Source organism: Saccopteryx bilineata, chromosome 7 (genome assembly GCF_036850765.1).
Source record: "Saccopteryx bilineata isolate mSacBil1 chromosome 7, mSacBil1_pri_phased_curated, whole genome shotgun sequence".
Classification (NCBI taxonomy): Eukaryota; Metazoa; Chordata; class Mammalia; order Chiroptera; family Emballonuridae; genus Saccopteryx; species Saccopteryx bilineata.
The window spans coordinates 83,881,919-83,897,859 of NC_089496.1; the positions used below are offsets into that span (position 1 = coordinate 83,881,919).

Sequence of the window (15,941 nt, forward strand, 5' to 3'; positions counted from 1 at the left end):
TCACTAATTTAAAATATTTTCCAACTATCTATGAAGGAAATTATTGAAGATGGAGAAAGTGCTGAAGTCAAAGCTGTGTTAAATGATGAACGATATCAGTCCTTCAAAGTAAGTGATTTTACAAATATTTCTCGAAAATGGTTTTTCAGTTAATCCCATTACTTATTCTAGGTGGTTGTATCAGTCAGCTTGGGTTGTCTAACAAAATGCCATAGATGAGGTGGCTTAAATAACAAACATTTCTTTTCCTCACAGTTCTGGAGGCTGAATTCTGAGATCAGGGTGCCAACATGGTTGGGTTCTGCTCCGGCCCTACTTCCTGGCTGGCAGGTAGCCTCCTTTTCAATGTGCCCTCACATGACATAGAAAACAAGCTTTCTCGTGTCTCTTCTTATAAGGGCACTAATCCAATCATTAGGGCCCCACCCTCATGACCTCATCTAAAGCTAATTACCTCTAAATGACCCCAACTCCACATACCACCACATTGAGGGGTAGGACTTCAGCATATGAATTGGAGGTGGGGGTAATTCAGCCCACAGCAGTGGTCTAAGATACAGATGCCTCAGTAAGAATGGGTGCCAGAGCTTATTGCCATGCTATGATGAGATACAGATTCCCTTACCTTCCAAGAGTCTGTCACTCATGGGTACAAATGTCAAGGGGATACTTCAGCTATAGTGCAAAACAACCCCACTCTTAAAGATCAAGCCTGGGCCCTGGCTGATTGGTTCAGTGGTAGAGCGTCGGCCTGGCGTGCGGGGGACCCGGGTTCGATTCCCGGCCAGGGCACATAGGAGAAGCGCCCATTTGCTTCTCCACCACCACCCTCCTTCCTCTCTGTCTCTCTCTTCCCCTCCCGCAGCCAAGGCTCCATTGGAGCAAAGATGGCCCGGGCGCTGGGGATGGCTCCATGGCCTCTGCCCCAGGCGCTAGAGTGGCTCTGGTTGTGGCAGAGCGACGCCCCGGAGGGACAGAGCATCGCCTCCTGGTGGGCAGAGCTTCACCCCTGGTGGGCGTGCCGGGTGGATCCCGGTCGGGCGCATGCGGGAGTCTGTCTTACTGTCTCTCCCCGTTTCCGGCTTCAGAAAAATACAAAAAAAAAAAAAAATTAAAAAAAAAAAAAGAGCAATCCTGTGTTGGAAAGCTCCGTGATGCATCCTTGCCTATTTTGAAGCAGGGATCATTACCTCCCAATGCTCCTTACCTTGGAATTGCAGAGACTTCTGTTAATCCCTTCAGTTCAGAAGTGATAGGCCTAAAAGGTGGTTGTGTGCAGGAGCCTGGGCTTGGAGTGCAGCGGGCCGGGTCTGAGCCTGGGCTCTGCCACTTACCAGTTGTCTGACGGTGGAGAACTTATGCAACCTACGTGCACATCCCTCTTTAAATTGTTAGGATAAATATGCACAGCGTGAGTGTGTGTGAGAGACATTTGGCAAAGGGGAGTGGCCAATGGGGATAGCTGTTGTCACATGTTGACAGCACAGGCCATCTGACGATCAGGTTACAGGGGAGCCCCATGCAGATGCCAGAACCTGCCTCCTCACGTCTGTTTCATTCATCAGGAAAGGACCCTCCTGAAGCAAAATGATGGAAGGAGACTTCACTTGGGGCGGTGAACACACAGTACAATATACAGATGATGTGTTATAGAATTATACACCTGAAGCCTATATAATTGTATTTAAAAAATTAAAAATTACTATCTCCCACCCATTTGTCATATTCAGAAGACATCGAGTTAGAGATTTGTTTACACTTCTCTTCATCCCTTGACCTTGAAAAGTATCACTTCATTGTCATGATTATTTTAGAACTGAAGACATGCCTTTCCTTCCATTTCAGCTCTTTACTTCCGTATTTGGAGTGGGATTAAAGACATCTGAGAAATGGTTCAGGATGGGTTTCAGAACCCTGAATAAAATAAGGTCAGACAAGACCCTGAAATTCACACGAATGCAGAAAGCAGGTAAGCGTGTCTCCTAAAAGTCTCCCATTGCTGCCATGCTGGGCCAGCTGCGGTAGAGCTCCAAGTCGGGTGAATTTCAACTCTGATCTTGGGGAGCTGAGCTGCTTGTTGGGCCTCGTTTCATGCGATGATTAAAAGCAAATGTTTTTGGCATTAGACAGCCCTGGGTCCAAATCCTGGCTCCAGCATTTTCTAGCTATGTGATCTTAAGTAAGTTTGTTAATTAACATCTTTGAGCCTAAGCACTTCATCTATAAAAGGAAGGTAACATTGGTACTTAAGTGGGAATTGAATCAGATAATGGAGGTAAAGCTCCAGTTCCTGTACTTACTCAGCCTTGGACCAGGCACAGAGCCAATATGCTCTTCATGGTGGTTGTCATTCCTTTATGTCTGGATGGCAAACTAGGTTGCACTGTTGATCTGGTTCTTACCCTTTTACCCCTTGGGTCTCAGCTGGGTAAGAGGCATCGGTGAAGAGTCAAGGGTAGAAAGTTGACATGAAGGATTGGCAAGTAAGAATATTTGAACAGACTAGAGCTGTTGCCTGGCACAACTATGGACCTGTTTTAGAACATGTAGAACACCAGGACATAGAAAGGAAGTGATGAAAATCCAGAACAGGATTGATCTACCCAGCCAGACTCATTAATCTGAGAAGAATGTGTTGACGCAGGTATCTTGAGAGCCTGGGTGGGCCTCCTGGAGGTTGAAAGTGGGTTGGTTACTTCCATTTAAGAGAGGGTCCTGGTAAACTTTTTTTAAAATAAAGAAATGTTAATACACAGTAAAAAAAAAACTGTATATATTTTAAATATAGAAATGCAATTTTACTGTATTTGAAAGGGCATCCCATTCACAGCCATGAGCTCATGGTTTCTGAGTGATGAAGAATAATGAAGTTATCAACATTTTTAATGTTTTGAAAGTAAAGGGGTCATTTAGGAGAAGAGACTAGAAATAAAAGAAAGCAGCTATTCTCTGTTTAAGCGATGAAAAGAAACAAGCAACATGAGAGAAAACGAACCAAATCTTGGTGGTTCACACACACAACAGAATACAGTATAGCTAACAGCAGGACAGTGCTGGACAGCGCAGCTCAGGAACACGGTCATCTCGCGTAACTGAAACTTTGAGCCCATTCAACAGCAACTCCCCTGAAGCACTGTTTTTCAGATCAGACTCCAAACGTACCATAATGTGCATATTGCAATAAATAAAATGTGGCTTCAAAAAGAAACAAGGAAGAGAGAGAGAAAGTGTTCAGACTGATGTAAAACACAGCACTATTCCACAAGCAGTGTGGGTTGGTGTTGGCCACAGTTAATAAATGTATTACTATGACCATCATCTTGTCTTGGTCTTGCCGACCTGTTTATGTGACTATCCTCATTTAGAGATAATGTGTGATGCTTAGATTTGAGAATTTGGTGACCATGGTGTTTAAGCCAAATGGCCTTCCTGCCTCCACCCTTCCATAATCCTGGAGGTGAGAAAGAAGGACCAGTAGATTTGGATAAGGACCAATATCTTTCCAAGCGGCCAGTGATGGGTGAAATGACAAGGAATAAATTTAAGCTCATCAGAAGCAAGAACTTTTGATACCCCCCATCTTTTTTTGAATAGTAGTCTAGAAATCGTGAGCCTCTCAGTCAGAATGCAAAGAGCCATTGCTACCATGAAAAATTCATAACCAAGAGAACAGAAATTACTGGTCTCTGCAGCAAGCTGGCATTGTCGCCCGTAGCCATGTCAGCTGTATGTGGGGACAGAATCCCTTCCCACTGAGGGCTGGTCAGTTCACATGAGACATATCACTCTCTCCATTGACCTGTCCAATGGCCTCTTAGGATTCCTCTATTATGAAGACCTTGTCAGCTGTGTGACCAAGGCAGAAGCAGAGGCTGTGGGCATGCTGGTTAAAGAGGCGGTCTGGACGTTTCTTCCAGATGCCTTTGTCACTGTGACTGGAGGATTCCGGAGGTAAGTAATGAGGGTTGCCTTTGCCTCCCCTGCTCTAAAACCTTCAGTGGCTCCCTATGTTCAGAAGGCACAGAATGCCTTTGGTGCTCTGGCCCAGCCTCTCATTTCTACACTTACTTTACTCCCGCAACCCCAAATGGCTCGAAATTTTCTGCACAGACAGGGCTGTTTCTTGCCTCTGTGACTTTGCTCAGCCAGACCCTTCTGTTCACACTGGCTGGCTTTCCTCAAATCGTCACCTGGCTGATTTCTTCTCATCCCTGAAGATTCAATTTAGATGCTACCTCCTCCAGAAAGCTTTCCTTGACTCCCTCCTCCCCAGGCTGGGCTAGGCACTTCTCCTCAGTGATTCCTGGACAGTAATTTATTTGTATGCCTGTTTTCCCCACTAAGTTTTTAGAGCTTAGTGCTCGATGACAACCAGTGTGTGGTGCCCGGCGCAAAGCAGACACTCAAAAATATTAGTTAAGCCAATGAATGAATGAATGAATGAATGAATGAATTATTTATTTATTTATTTATTTATTTATTTATTTCCGTTTCTTTCTTTTTTTTTAATCAGGGGTAAGAAAATTGGGCATGATGTGGATTTTTTAATTACCAGCCCGGGATCTACAGAAGAAGAAGAACAACAACTTTTACCCAAAGTGATAAACTTATGGGAAAAGATGGTAAGAAAAAAGATTAAAAGTGGGTGTTCGGCACTCAAGCATTGTATTAATGCTATTGAATTTTGCACACTATTTATCTCACAATCGTATAATAACTAATTGATTCTTAATTATTTGCAACCACTAACACAATGCCACATGACATGCAATGAGACTGCCTGCTCTGGGTTCCAGAGTCCACGTTATGAACATGTACCTTGTTTATACACAATTCTATCAGCACAGGAGCCCAGGCGGCTGTGTCTCTGCCTTGGACATCCAGAGGCATTAAACTTGCAAACAAAATAAAGAGCATGCTCTTTGAAGATCAGGGAGCTGGGAGCGGGGACAGAGCAAGGTTAGGGAGTGCCGCATCTTATGAGAAGGGGTGTAAGGGTCCCCAAACTTTTTACACAGGGGGCCAGTTCACTGTCCCTCAGACCATTGGGGGGCCGCCACATACAGTGCTCCTCTCACTGACCACCAGTGAAAGAGGTGCCCCTTTCCGGAAGTGCGGCGGGAGCTGTATAAATGGTTTCAGGTGGCCACATGCGGCCCGCGGGCCGTAGTTTGGGGATGCCTGGTAGAGAGAATTGAAACCACAGGGTGGATAGATCCTGACTATCAAATCTGCCCAAGTTCCAGCCTCGCCACCCTCCCTGCTTAGTGGGCAGCCTGAGACTAAATGCCAAGCAACGAACCCCCTTCTTTGAGGGAGGGTAGGTTGAGGGCTGAACACATCTCCCCTGCCCCTGTCAGCTGCCCAGAGAGCAGGCTGCTCTGTCCCCTGGGGAGGGCAGGCACAGGGGCAGGGAAGTGCCCTTCTCCTTGTCAGGAGTCCTTCGGTTTCCAGGGTTGCCAGCAGGAAACAAAGGAGCATGCTGATGTGAAATCCAATCCACCTGTGGGAATTGATGGGGCACTGGGGCTCAAACCTTCAAAGGAGTTTTCAAACAAGGTTAGAAGTTACCTAAAGAGAAGGGATGGGGGCTGGGGGGAATAAGGAAGGACTGGATTTATTCCAAAACACCCACTTTTGATGCAGAGTATAGAGAGGCCCAGGACAGAGAGCGGAGGTGGCCTCAGGGGTGATGTGGGCGTTGAGAGCCATGCCCCGGACAGGTGGAACCTTCTGTATGAGCAGACAGGAGCGGGTCACTCCAGGGATGCGTCCCAAGCACCATGCAAAACTCCAGGCAAAGCTCCACCAAGGAGGGCCCATAATTTATTCCAGCCGAAGTGTCGCTGCCACGTGACGATGGTGCAAACAGTGTACAACTATTAGGAAGCCTGCTTTGTGGATTTTTAACAACAGGGTGGTAGGTGTTATTGCAAATTTGGCTCCAAAGTGAGACTTTTTTTTTTTTTTTTTTTTTTCATTTTTCTGAAGCTGGAAACAGGGAGAGACAGTCAGACAGACTCCCGCATGCGCCCGACCGGGATCCACCCGGCACGCCCACCAGGGGCTACGCTCTGCCCACCAGGGAGCGATGCTCTGCCCATCCTGGGTGTCGCCATGTTGCGACCAGAGCCACTCTAGCGCCTGAGGCAGAGGCCACAGAGCCATCCCCAGCACCCGGGCCATCTTTGCTCCAATGGAGCCTTGGCTGCGGGAGGGGAAGAGAGAGACAGGGAGGAAAGCGCGGCGGAGGGGTGGAGAAGCAAATGGGCGCTTCTCCTGTGTGCCCTGGCCGGAATGGAACCCGGGTCCTCCGCACGCTAGGCCGACGCTCTACCGCTGAGCCAACCGGCCAGGGCCTCCAAAGTGAGACTTTTTAATATTTTAGTAGCTCTCTTTTCAAATGTATATAATTCAAACTTACACAAAGGCTGCTATACATACTAATTCTGGTAAGTTTCATTAAAAAGTGGAATTGTGTTTTCCCAAGCTGATTATTAGTTTTATCTATGGCAAGATTTGTCACACACACACACACACACACACACACACACCGAGGCTCTTCCTGACATTAGTGGTCCTCCCCACTTCAAATGATGTCTGTTCTTAATACCTTTCCTCAGGAGGCACTGAGGCCCAGGGCAAAAAAATTTCCCTTTTAGATCAGCAAAAGGAAAAGTGTTCTCTCCTCAAAGCCTTCAGTCCAAATAAAACAATGTATCTTGGGTTGCAGGAGAAATGCAAAGTATTTCTAATAACAATAACAAACTGAGTCAGTGACCCTCGAAGTACAGTCAATCCTTTGACCAGCAACATCAGCATCACCTGGAAGCTTGTTAGAAATGCACATTCTCACTCTCCCTCCCCGCACTGAATCACTCTGGGGACAGGGCCCTGAAAACTGCTCTAACAAACCCTCCCAATGGTTCTGATGATTGAATTTGAGAACATCTGACCTAAAGAATATATCAGGGGTTGGGAACCTTCTTGGCTGAGAGAGCCATGAACGCTACATATTTTAAACTGTAATTCCGTGAGAGCCATACAACGACCTGTGTATGGTACACATTATCCAATAAAAATTTGGTGTTGTCCCGGAGGACAGCTGTGATTGGCTCCAGCCACCCGCAACCATGAACATGAGCGATAGGAAATGAATGGATTGTAATACATGAGAATGTTTTATATTTTTAACGTTACTTTTTTTTTAATTAAAGATTTGTCTGCGAGCCAGATGCAGCCATCAAAAGAGCCACATCTGGCTCGTGAGCCATAGGTTCCTGACCCCTGGAATACATGATAACAAATTACACAGTCTAATAACTATGATTTAATTATTTTGAGGTTATTTGCTGTTTTAGTTGTGCTCCGATTTAGTAGTTAATTGCAAAGGCGGATTTAACTGTGGGCGCAATAGGTGTGCACGTAGGCCCTGACTTCTGAAAGGCCCCGCAAAACCCCAACTTTACACTTTCTTCTAATGACACCAACTTTGCTTTCATCTGTGCAATTTCAACATTAATAGTACATAATAATTTTTATTTATTTAAAAATATGGTTAACATGTTTTTTCCCCCCTGTCTCTCTTTTTTTAAGGGGCTCAATATTTTCTTCTGTGCCCGGGACCTCAACCAACCTTAATCTGCCTCTGGTTAATTGCATGTTTCTGCCTCCCCACCCCACATCTGCCCTGTGCCACAAAGAATTCCAGCAGCTAAATTGGAGGATGGCAACTCACTGGACACATCTTAGAATGACTTGTTTACTTACTAACCGGGCAATGTTAGGTGAAACTGACATTAGCTCACTTTCCCAGGCGGACAGAGAAACAAAGCACTCCCTAGCAAGCCAGTCATCCTGCTCCAAAGTGAGGCTCAGCCTCCAGCCACACCCTTTGAACCCAGTAAGCCAGGGCACTGAGTCAAAGTAGCCATGTACAAACAGCCTGGTTGTTGCTTATGGTCAGTGAGGCAAGTTGTTAGTTAGATGATCTGGCATCTCTGCATGAAGTGGCCTTGACTGGGCCTCTCGAATTGCCAAATTTCTCTGCTGCAGAGGGAAGATAATACACCCACATCCCAGCTTCCTCTCCGAGTGTGGCCCGGTGAGCTCACAACTCAAGGACAAAACACACCAAAGCTTGAATCTATAATAAAGCTTTCATCTAGAGCACTCATTAAGAGTCTGATATAAAATGGCAGACCTTGTCCATCGGGGACTCTTCCTGACATCTTTCTGTTTGTTTTCAGGGATTACTTTTATACTATGACCTTGTGGAATCAACATTTGACAAGTTCAAGTTGCCTAGCAGGAAGGTGGATGCTTTAGATCATTTCCAAAAGTGCTTTCTGATTTTAAAGTTGCACCATCAGAGAGTAGACGGTGGCAAGCCCAGCCAGCAGGAAGGAAAGGCCTGGAAGGCCATCCGTGTGGACCTGGTCGTGTGCCCCTATGAGCGCCGTGCCTTTGCTCTGCTGGGCTGGACCGGCTCCCGGGTAAGCATTATCTGGATCTGTGGGACAGTGGCCCAGAGGAGTGACAATGGCAGTAGGGACAGAATGACAAGAGGGGAGGCAGTGCCCAGAAACTTCTAAGTCAGGCATTCCACCCACACACAGCCAAGTGAAACAACTTAATTTAGAACAGTTTTTCTCAACGTGTGGTCCCTGGACCAGCAGCGTCAGCCTTACTGGGGTGAGACATGTAAATTCTCCACCCCACCCAGACCTCCTGATGAGACACTGTGCGGATAGTACTCAGCGATTTGTATCTCAGCAAGCCCTTCAGGTGATGCAATGCAACTGAGGTGTGACAACCACTGAAGCAGAGAAAGCAGCGTGGAGGCTAAGAGCATAGGCTTGGCCATCTGAGACCTGTTTCCAAGTCCCTGCATTGCCTCTCAGCAGCTGGGTGATCTAGGACAAGTTCCCGATGTCCTTTAAGTCTTAGTTTTCCCTCAGGAAAGTGAGGCTGATGACCTTAGCCGCCTCCCTGGTTCACAGAGATTCAGTGAGAGGAAGCTGGCAATGCCCTCAGCACACGCCCGGTATGTGGTCAGGCTCCCAGCCCCGGTCACTTTGTAGTCACAGAGATGGTGCCCGTACTTTGAGTCGCATTAGCACATGCTCTAGCTCCTGAACTAAGTTCCCAACGCTGTCCCAAAGCAGCTGGCTGTTCTTTTCAGAGAAATGAGTTCTTGGAGGTCTTTATATGGAGGATGAATGACATAATGCAAATGAACTGTCCTCAACCATGAGTTAAACGTCAGGTGTCTTTGCTTTGGGGCTGGAATTATTCAAAGCTCCCGGAACATGCCTGGCACATAATAGATGCTCAACAAATATTTGTTGAGTAAATATTATTACTCTTCAAATGAGAGCCATCGTTATAATTCCTAACAGTCTATGGGAAAATCCTGCTGACATTTTAACACAAGAGTCCAGGAATATATCTCTCACTACACAAAACTGGGGGGCCAAGTGCAGCTTCTCTCTGTCTCCATGATCCCCTCCCTCTCCGACTCGCTGTCACAGTGTAAGCAGCCATATTCTAAGTGCGGAAGACAGGAGGAGAGTGACCCAGGGCTGAGGAGGCGGACTTGTGCTAAGCAATACCCCACTGTTTTCACCAGCACCAAGAATCTGCTTCACCCCAATTTCCCACACCCTTGGCTTCCCCTGTATGGCATTACAAGCCCTTCTGTCTTCTCATGCACCCAGGTGGAGGTCGAGAAGGGCAGTTCCCAGCTGCCACCAGCTTTCCGGTAATAAAAAATTTTTTAAAAAAAAATTAAAAATGGTTCTTTGCCACTAGAGGGCGCAATTATCCCATGCTTTCACCAGATTCCCACATGGAAAGGACAATATTTCTAGATTTATGTTTCTCAGGAAAATTAACCTCAACAAGAACACCACTGATTGTCCTCCTGCCCCAAGGCTTTCCTGTCCTCTAACTCAGGCTTCAGGGTATGCTCTCTGAAGCTTCAGCGTCCACCCTGATCATAAGAGGTGCTACTCTGGGGCAGGTGCTAGGACCCTCAGTTTTACAGACTCTCATATAAGAGGCTGTTCAAGTCAGAGGTGACCTTAGTCATGCACTTCATCCACCATCCTGTTTGACCAACCAAGATTCAAAGAGACTAGGTGACTTATCAAGAGATGTACAGCCAGATAGGGACAAAACTCAGGCTGGAATCTGGGTCTCCTGACTCCTCATCCTCTTTTGAAATAGTGACATTCCCAATTAAAAAACAAACAACAAAACCCCAATAATTACTTAACCAGCATTCACTGTGGACTAGATATTATTCTGGACACAATCCTCACAATATCCATTTATTCATTCAACAAGCATTTGTCGTACATCTTCTGTGTGCCAGGCATATTTGAAGAGGAATATAGTTACGAACAAAACAAGTCAAGTCCCTGTTTCCACTGAGCTTACATTCTAGTGTGAACCTGTAAGCACAGAGCTCAGCCATTGTTGAGCTCAGCCCTGAGGAGAATATGGCTTTAAGAATGTTTAGTAGAGCCCTGGCTGGTTGGCTCAGCGGTAGAGCGTCGGCCTGGCGTGCGGGGGACCCAGGTTCGATTCCGGCCAGGGCACATAGGAGAAGCGCCCATTTGCTTCTCCACCACCACCCCCCCTTTCTCTCTGTCTCTCTCTTCCCCTCCCGCAGCCAAGGCTCCATTGGAGCAAAGATGGCCTGGGCGCTGGGGATGGCTCCTTGGCCTCTGCCCCAGGCGCTAGTGTGGCTCTGGTTGCGGCAGAGCAACCCCCCGGAGGGGCAGAGCATCGCCCCCTGGTGGGTAGAGCGACGCCCCTGGTGGGCGTGCCAGGTGGATCCCGGTCGGGCGCATGTGGGAGTCTGTCTGACTGTCTCTCCCCATTTCCAGCTTCAGAAAAATACAAAAAAAAAAAAAAAAAAAAAAGAATGTTTAGTAGAGTTTAATTTCATTTCACGGAATATTTGGCATTGAGATAGATATTTCATTTTAGGGATGTAGGCATTTCTAAACACATAATACTGAAGAGGTTCTAGACCTGATAGTAACATATTTTATTTATCTCTTGTCCAGCAATTTGAGAGAGACCTCCGGCGCTATGCCACCCATGAGCGGAAGATGATTCTGGATAACCACGCTTTATACGACAAAACCAAGGTAGAGCTGTCTCCCTGAGATGGGCTATTCGAACCCCATCCCCAAGGCTGGCTCCCTGAGCACTTTCCCTAAACTGATTTTAGTGTCCAGGTTCAGTTTCCTTTGCCGAGAGCATCCTGTTTCCACAGATCACAGCAGAGAGTGTCTGGAAAGATCCTAACGGGAACACGGCCCCACACTGGGCCTTCAGGGGCACTGGGCTCAAAGGTGATGAGCTGGTAGGGTCCCCAGAACCAGTCCAGCAGTGAACATTAATTGAATTTAGTACATATATCTGTGGTGTTTGCAACAAGTATTTCTGAAGAAAACCAAGGATTCCTCCCCTCTAAGTCACAAATACCACTCAAGGACTCCTCAAATGTACCTAAGTTATTAATAAGAGTCTATTACAAAGAGAGCAACAGAGGTGCCATCAGATGTTGCTAAGCTGTCAGTGAGACTCATTCACCAGCCTCGTTACTCATTTGGCATGCTAGCCCGGCAATGGTCACAATTCAAATTCATGGGTCAGCAAAATGATAAACTATCTTATCAGTTATGAAGAGTTAAATATTCAACTAGTAAATCCATAAGTGCCAAGGTCTACTGTTCTTACAGTGCTCAAGGACACTGAACTAAGCTCTGAGGGGAAAAGGGACATTAAAGAACTAAAAGCATTACTCTTTGCCCTCTAGGAACTTATAGTCTAAATAAGGTGTACTTGCCTAGAGCTGTGTCAGTTACACGTGTCAGACACCCAATCCAAATGGCTTAGTCACAGAAGATAAATTTGGCTTTTATACTGCAGCATCCACATAATATTAACTTCAGGTATGGCTGTATCCAGGTGTTCAGGTAGGCTTCCCTCGGTGTTGTTTCATCCTTAGGCAGAGTTTTCCCATAAGTTCCATCCTTCCAGTTTAGCCACCCCAACAGAGAAGAGCCTCTCTCCTAGTAGTTCAAGTAAGAGCCTTAGCTAATGCTCACTGACCAGGCCTGGGCCATGTGCCCATCCTGAACCCATTACTGTGGCTCTGATTGGCCAGGCTTGGAGGTGAGATCAGCCCCATCTGACCCTCATGGACTGATATTTGGGGGTTGAGGGGTTCCCAAAGAAAAACTAAGGTGCTCTTGTCAGAAGAGAGAGCCAATGAGGCTGGCAGGATGTTGAACGTGTGAGTGGAGGCAGATTCACATAACCCTATTGAAGAATAATTTAAAATTGAGGTAAAATAAGTAGTTCAACATAATCAAGTGTCTCCTAGGTACTCAACACTGTGGGATGGAGGAGAAATGGTGTTTGGTCTTAAAGACTGGAGGGGGTGAAGGCAGGTTGTGGAAGGCCAGGAGGAGAACCCAACATATACAAGAATTCAATTCTTGCTTCTGCTCATTACTGATAGCAACAATACTTATTTCTGACTGTATATTAGAACTACCCAGAGCTTTTAAACAGACTGATTGACAGGAACCCTCCTGGGATTCTGATTTCATTAGACTAGGGTATATTTCAAGCTTCAGTATTTTTTTAAAAACTTCTTCAGGTGTTTCTAATGAACAACTGTGGTTAAGAACTACAGACCCGCCCTGGCCGGTTGGCTCAGCAGTAGAGCGTCGGCCTGGTGTGCGGGGGACCCGGGTTCGATTCCCGGCCAGGGCACATAGGAGAAGCGCCCATTTGCTTCTCCACCACCACCCCCCCCTCCTTCCTCTCTGTCTCTCTCTTCCCCTCCCGCAGCCAAGGCTCCATTGGAGCAAAGATAGCCCGGGCGCTGGGGATGGCTCCTTGGCCTCTGCCCCAGGCGCTAGAGTGGCTCTGGTCATAGCAGAGCGACGCCCCGGAGGGGCAGAGCATCGCCCCCTGGTGGGCAGAGCGTCGCCCCTGGTGGGCGTGCTGGGTGGATCCCGGTCGGGAGCATGCGGGAGTCTGTCTGACTGTCTCTCCCCATTTCCAGCTTCAGAAAAAAAAAAAAAAAAAAGAACTACAGACCCATGAGAAAAATATCAAGTGCCTTTAGCTGAATGTATAAGGCTGTCATCATTTTACCTGAATTTATTAATTGTCATATTTTTGGGTAAGAAAATATAAAAATTACAGAAGTCAGTTAAGGTGACTTTTGATGCTCAGAAGCACGGAATTATGTTTTGGCAATAATTCCTTTTAACAAGACAATTAGACAAACAAAACTATGTTAGCACTGAGATTCTTGACAAAACTATCTGAAGGCACATATGTTTTGTTTTGCTTTCAGAGAACATTTCTTGAAGCAGAAAGTGAAGAAGAGATTTTCGCACATCTGGGATTGGATTACATTGCTCCATGGGAAAGAAATGCCTAGAAAAATTTATTGACATTTTAAATTTTTTCAGACTAAATAAATATGTCTCATATTATATTGAAAGATGCCTTAGGAAAGTTGAGATACTTTAAGTCTTACTGAAATACAGATTGACTCTAGAAGTAAATAACTTTGGAAACATGATAAGGCACTGCCTGCCTGGCAATGAATTATGCTCTAATAGGTCTCTTGTACCACTGCTTTGAATTCACCATGCATTTTGCCACATCAACAGCATTGTGATTGGTGGTTCCTGTCCAGGGAAGCTCACCAAAGCCCACTCTTCCCACTGTGTAGCTGAAATACTGTATATTTCCAATAAAAATAGGTTGACACAAGATGGTGATTCATCCTATTTTTCTAAGTATTCTTCAAAAAGAGTCTTCTTTTTCTTCACTCAAATATTATAAAATACTTGAAAACAAAAATTTTAAATGAAAGAATGAGTAGTTTAAGATTTATCTCGAGGGGAGAACCAGATTTCATTATATCAGACATTCAGAGGCGGGAATCATGGAACAAGGAGGTCAGGGCCTCTTGTCCTAAGTCCGTATCTTTCCTTCCCGGAATGATAACGCCAGAGGTAATGGCTGGTCAGCACCACAGTAAGAGGGCTGCCACCTGGAGGGGAAGATGGACATTACGGCTTAGAAACAAGAAAGCCCCGTGGGCCTGGAGGCCAGTGCGCCTTCAGAGAGGAGGTTTGAAATAATGAGAGGATTTGGATCCACATTGATTTTTTTGCTCTAAAAAGGAATTTTATCAATTAGGGTGGTGACTAGTTAGTGGAAGTCAGACGTCCTCAGTGCCTCCTGTTTGGGGGGCAGAGCGTACTCTGGTGGTGAACAGAAGAACCTTTGGAGGCAAGTACAACATGACTGGCAGATCGAGTAAGAAGCCCAAGAATACTGAACAGGTCCTTGCAGAACTGGTCCATCCCCCTCCTTCTACAGATGACAAGCCAAGGTCTAACGAGAGGCACTGGCCTGCCCAGCATCACACAGTTAATGCCAGACCTTTTGCTGATTCTTCAGGGGATATGCAGAAAATTGGGGTCCCCTAATTACCAGCTGTGTGACTTTGGACAAGTTACCTAACCTCTCTGAGCCTCCATGTCTTCTTTTGTAACTTCAAGATAATAATGGTGCCTTCATTTACATCTGCTGGAGCAGGGATCGGGAACCTTTTTGGCTAAGAGAGCCATGTACACCACATATTTTAAAATGCAATTCTGTGAGAGCCATACAACGACCCGTATACATTACGCATTATCCAATAAAAATTTGATGTTGTCCCAGAGGACAGCTGTGATTGGCTCCAGCCACCCACAACATGAACATGAGCAGTAGGAAATGAATGGATTGTAATACCTGAGAATGTTTTATATTTTTAACGTTATTACTTTTTTATTAAAGATTTGTCTGCGAGCCAGATGCAGCCATCAAAAGAGCCACATCTGACTCGTGAGCCATAGGTTCCCGACCCCTGTGCTGGAGGATTGAGGTAATACTGTGAAGTGCTTGATTTGGGATCCTTTGAATTGCAAAAGATGAAGGAATAAGTTAATAATTACCTTGGGAGAAGGGACATTTAAGTATACTGTCAATACTTTATTTCCAAGCTTCCTTCGCCAGTAAGCACCAATCCCTGAAGTCGTAATCAGAGGTGGCAAAGATTAGGGCTGTGTCTTGGGTGCTGGACTCCTGGACCTGAGGCTGTGAGGACCTGGCCAGCCCCAGCGACAGCAGCTGAAACTCTGTAGGCACCAGTCCAAGGGCAAGAGAAGCGAAGACCCAGTCCTATGGCTCCAGAGTTTCTTGAAAGCCAAGGGCTACTTTATGGGGACTTTCGGGTACTCACTGACCTTTATCTCCTGGGGACAGATGGGAGCCATAGTAAGAGGCACTTTCATGTGTTTTGAATGTGCTTTTTAAATCATACAATTCCCATTACTGTAGTTATTTCAAACTCTTCTCTCCAGCATGTATGTCAAAGGACTCCCTAATGGTATAAAAACTGTCCCCAATTACCAATTGAACTTATTATTATTTTTTTTTTCAGAGACAGAGAGAGGGATAGACAGGGACAGACAGACAGGAACAAAGAGATGAGAAGCATCAATCATTAGTTTTTTATTGCGCGTTGCGACACTTTAGTTGTTCATTGATTACTTCCTCATATGTGCCTTGACCGTGGCCCTTCAGCAGACTGAGTAACCCCTTGCTCCAGCCAGAGACTTTGGGTCCAAGCTGGTGAGCTTTTGCTCAAACCAGATGAGCCTGCACTCAAGCCGGCGACCTCGGGGTCTTGAACCTGGGTCCTCCGCATCCCAGTCTGACGCCCTATCCACTACGCCACCGCCTGGTCAGACTGAACTTATTATTCTTAACTGTTCATTTCCTGCAAACTTAAATCATTCCTCAAAGTAATCTGCTTACAATCTCCAACCCCAATAAAATCA

The 15,941-nt window shown here is 46.0% G+C and overlaps 1 protein-coding gene across 1 annotated transcript in view; it reads left to right on the plus strand.

Annotated features, from left to right (window-relative positions):
• Positions 1-13,627, plus strand: part of DNTT (DNA nucleotidylexotransferase) — a 32,966-nt gene extending 19,339 nt beyond the window's left edge. The window contains exons 5-11 of the mRNA XM_066239141.1: positions 37-108; positions 1,846-1,969; positions 3,819-3,951; positions 4,514-4,622; positions 8,250-8,495; positions 11,079-11,162; positions 13,394-13,627. Of these exons, the coding sequence (XP_066095238.1) occupies positions 37-108; positions 1,846-1,969; positions 3,819-3,951; positions 4,514-4,622; positions 8,250-8,495; positions 11,079-11,162; positions 13,394-13,480 (855 nt within the window). The 3' untranslated portion in view covers positions 13,481-13,627. The remainder of the gene's footprint in view (positions 1-36; positions 109-1,845; positions 1,970-3,818; positions 3,952-4,513; positions 4,623-8,249; positions 8,496-11,078; positions 11,163-13,393) is intronic.
• The last annotated feature ends 2,314 nt before the right edge of the window (positions 13,628-15,941 follow it).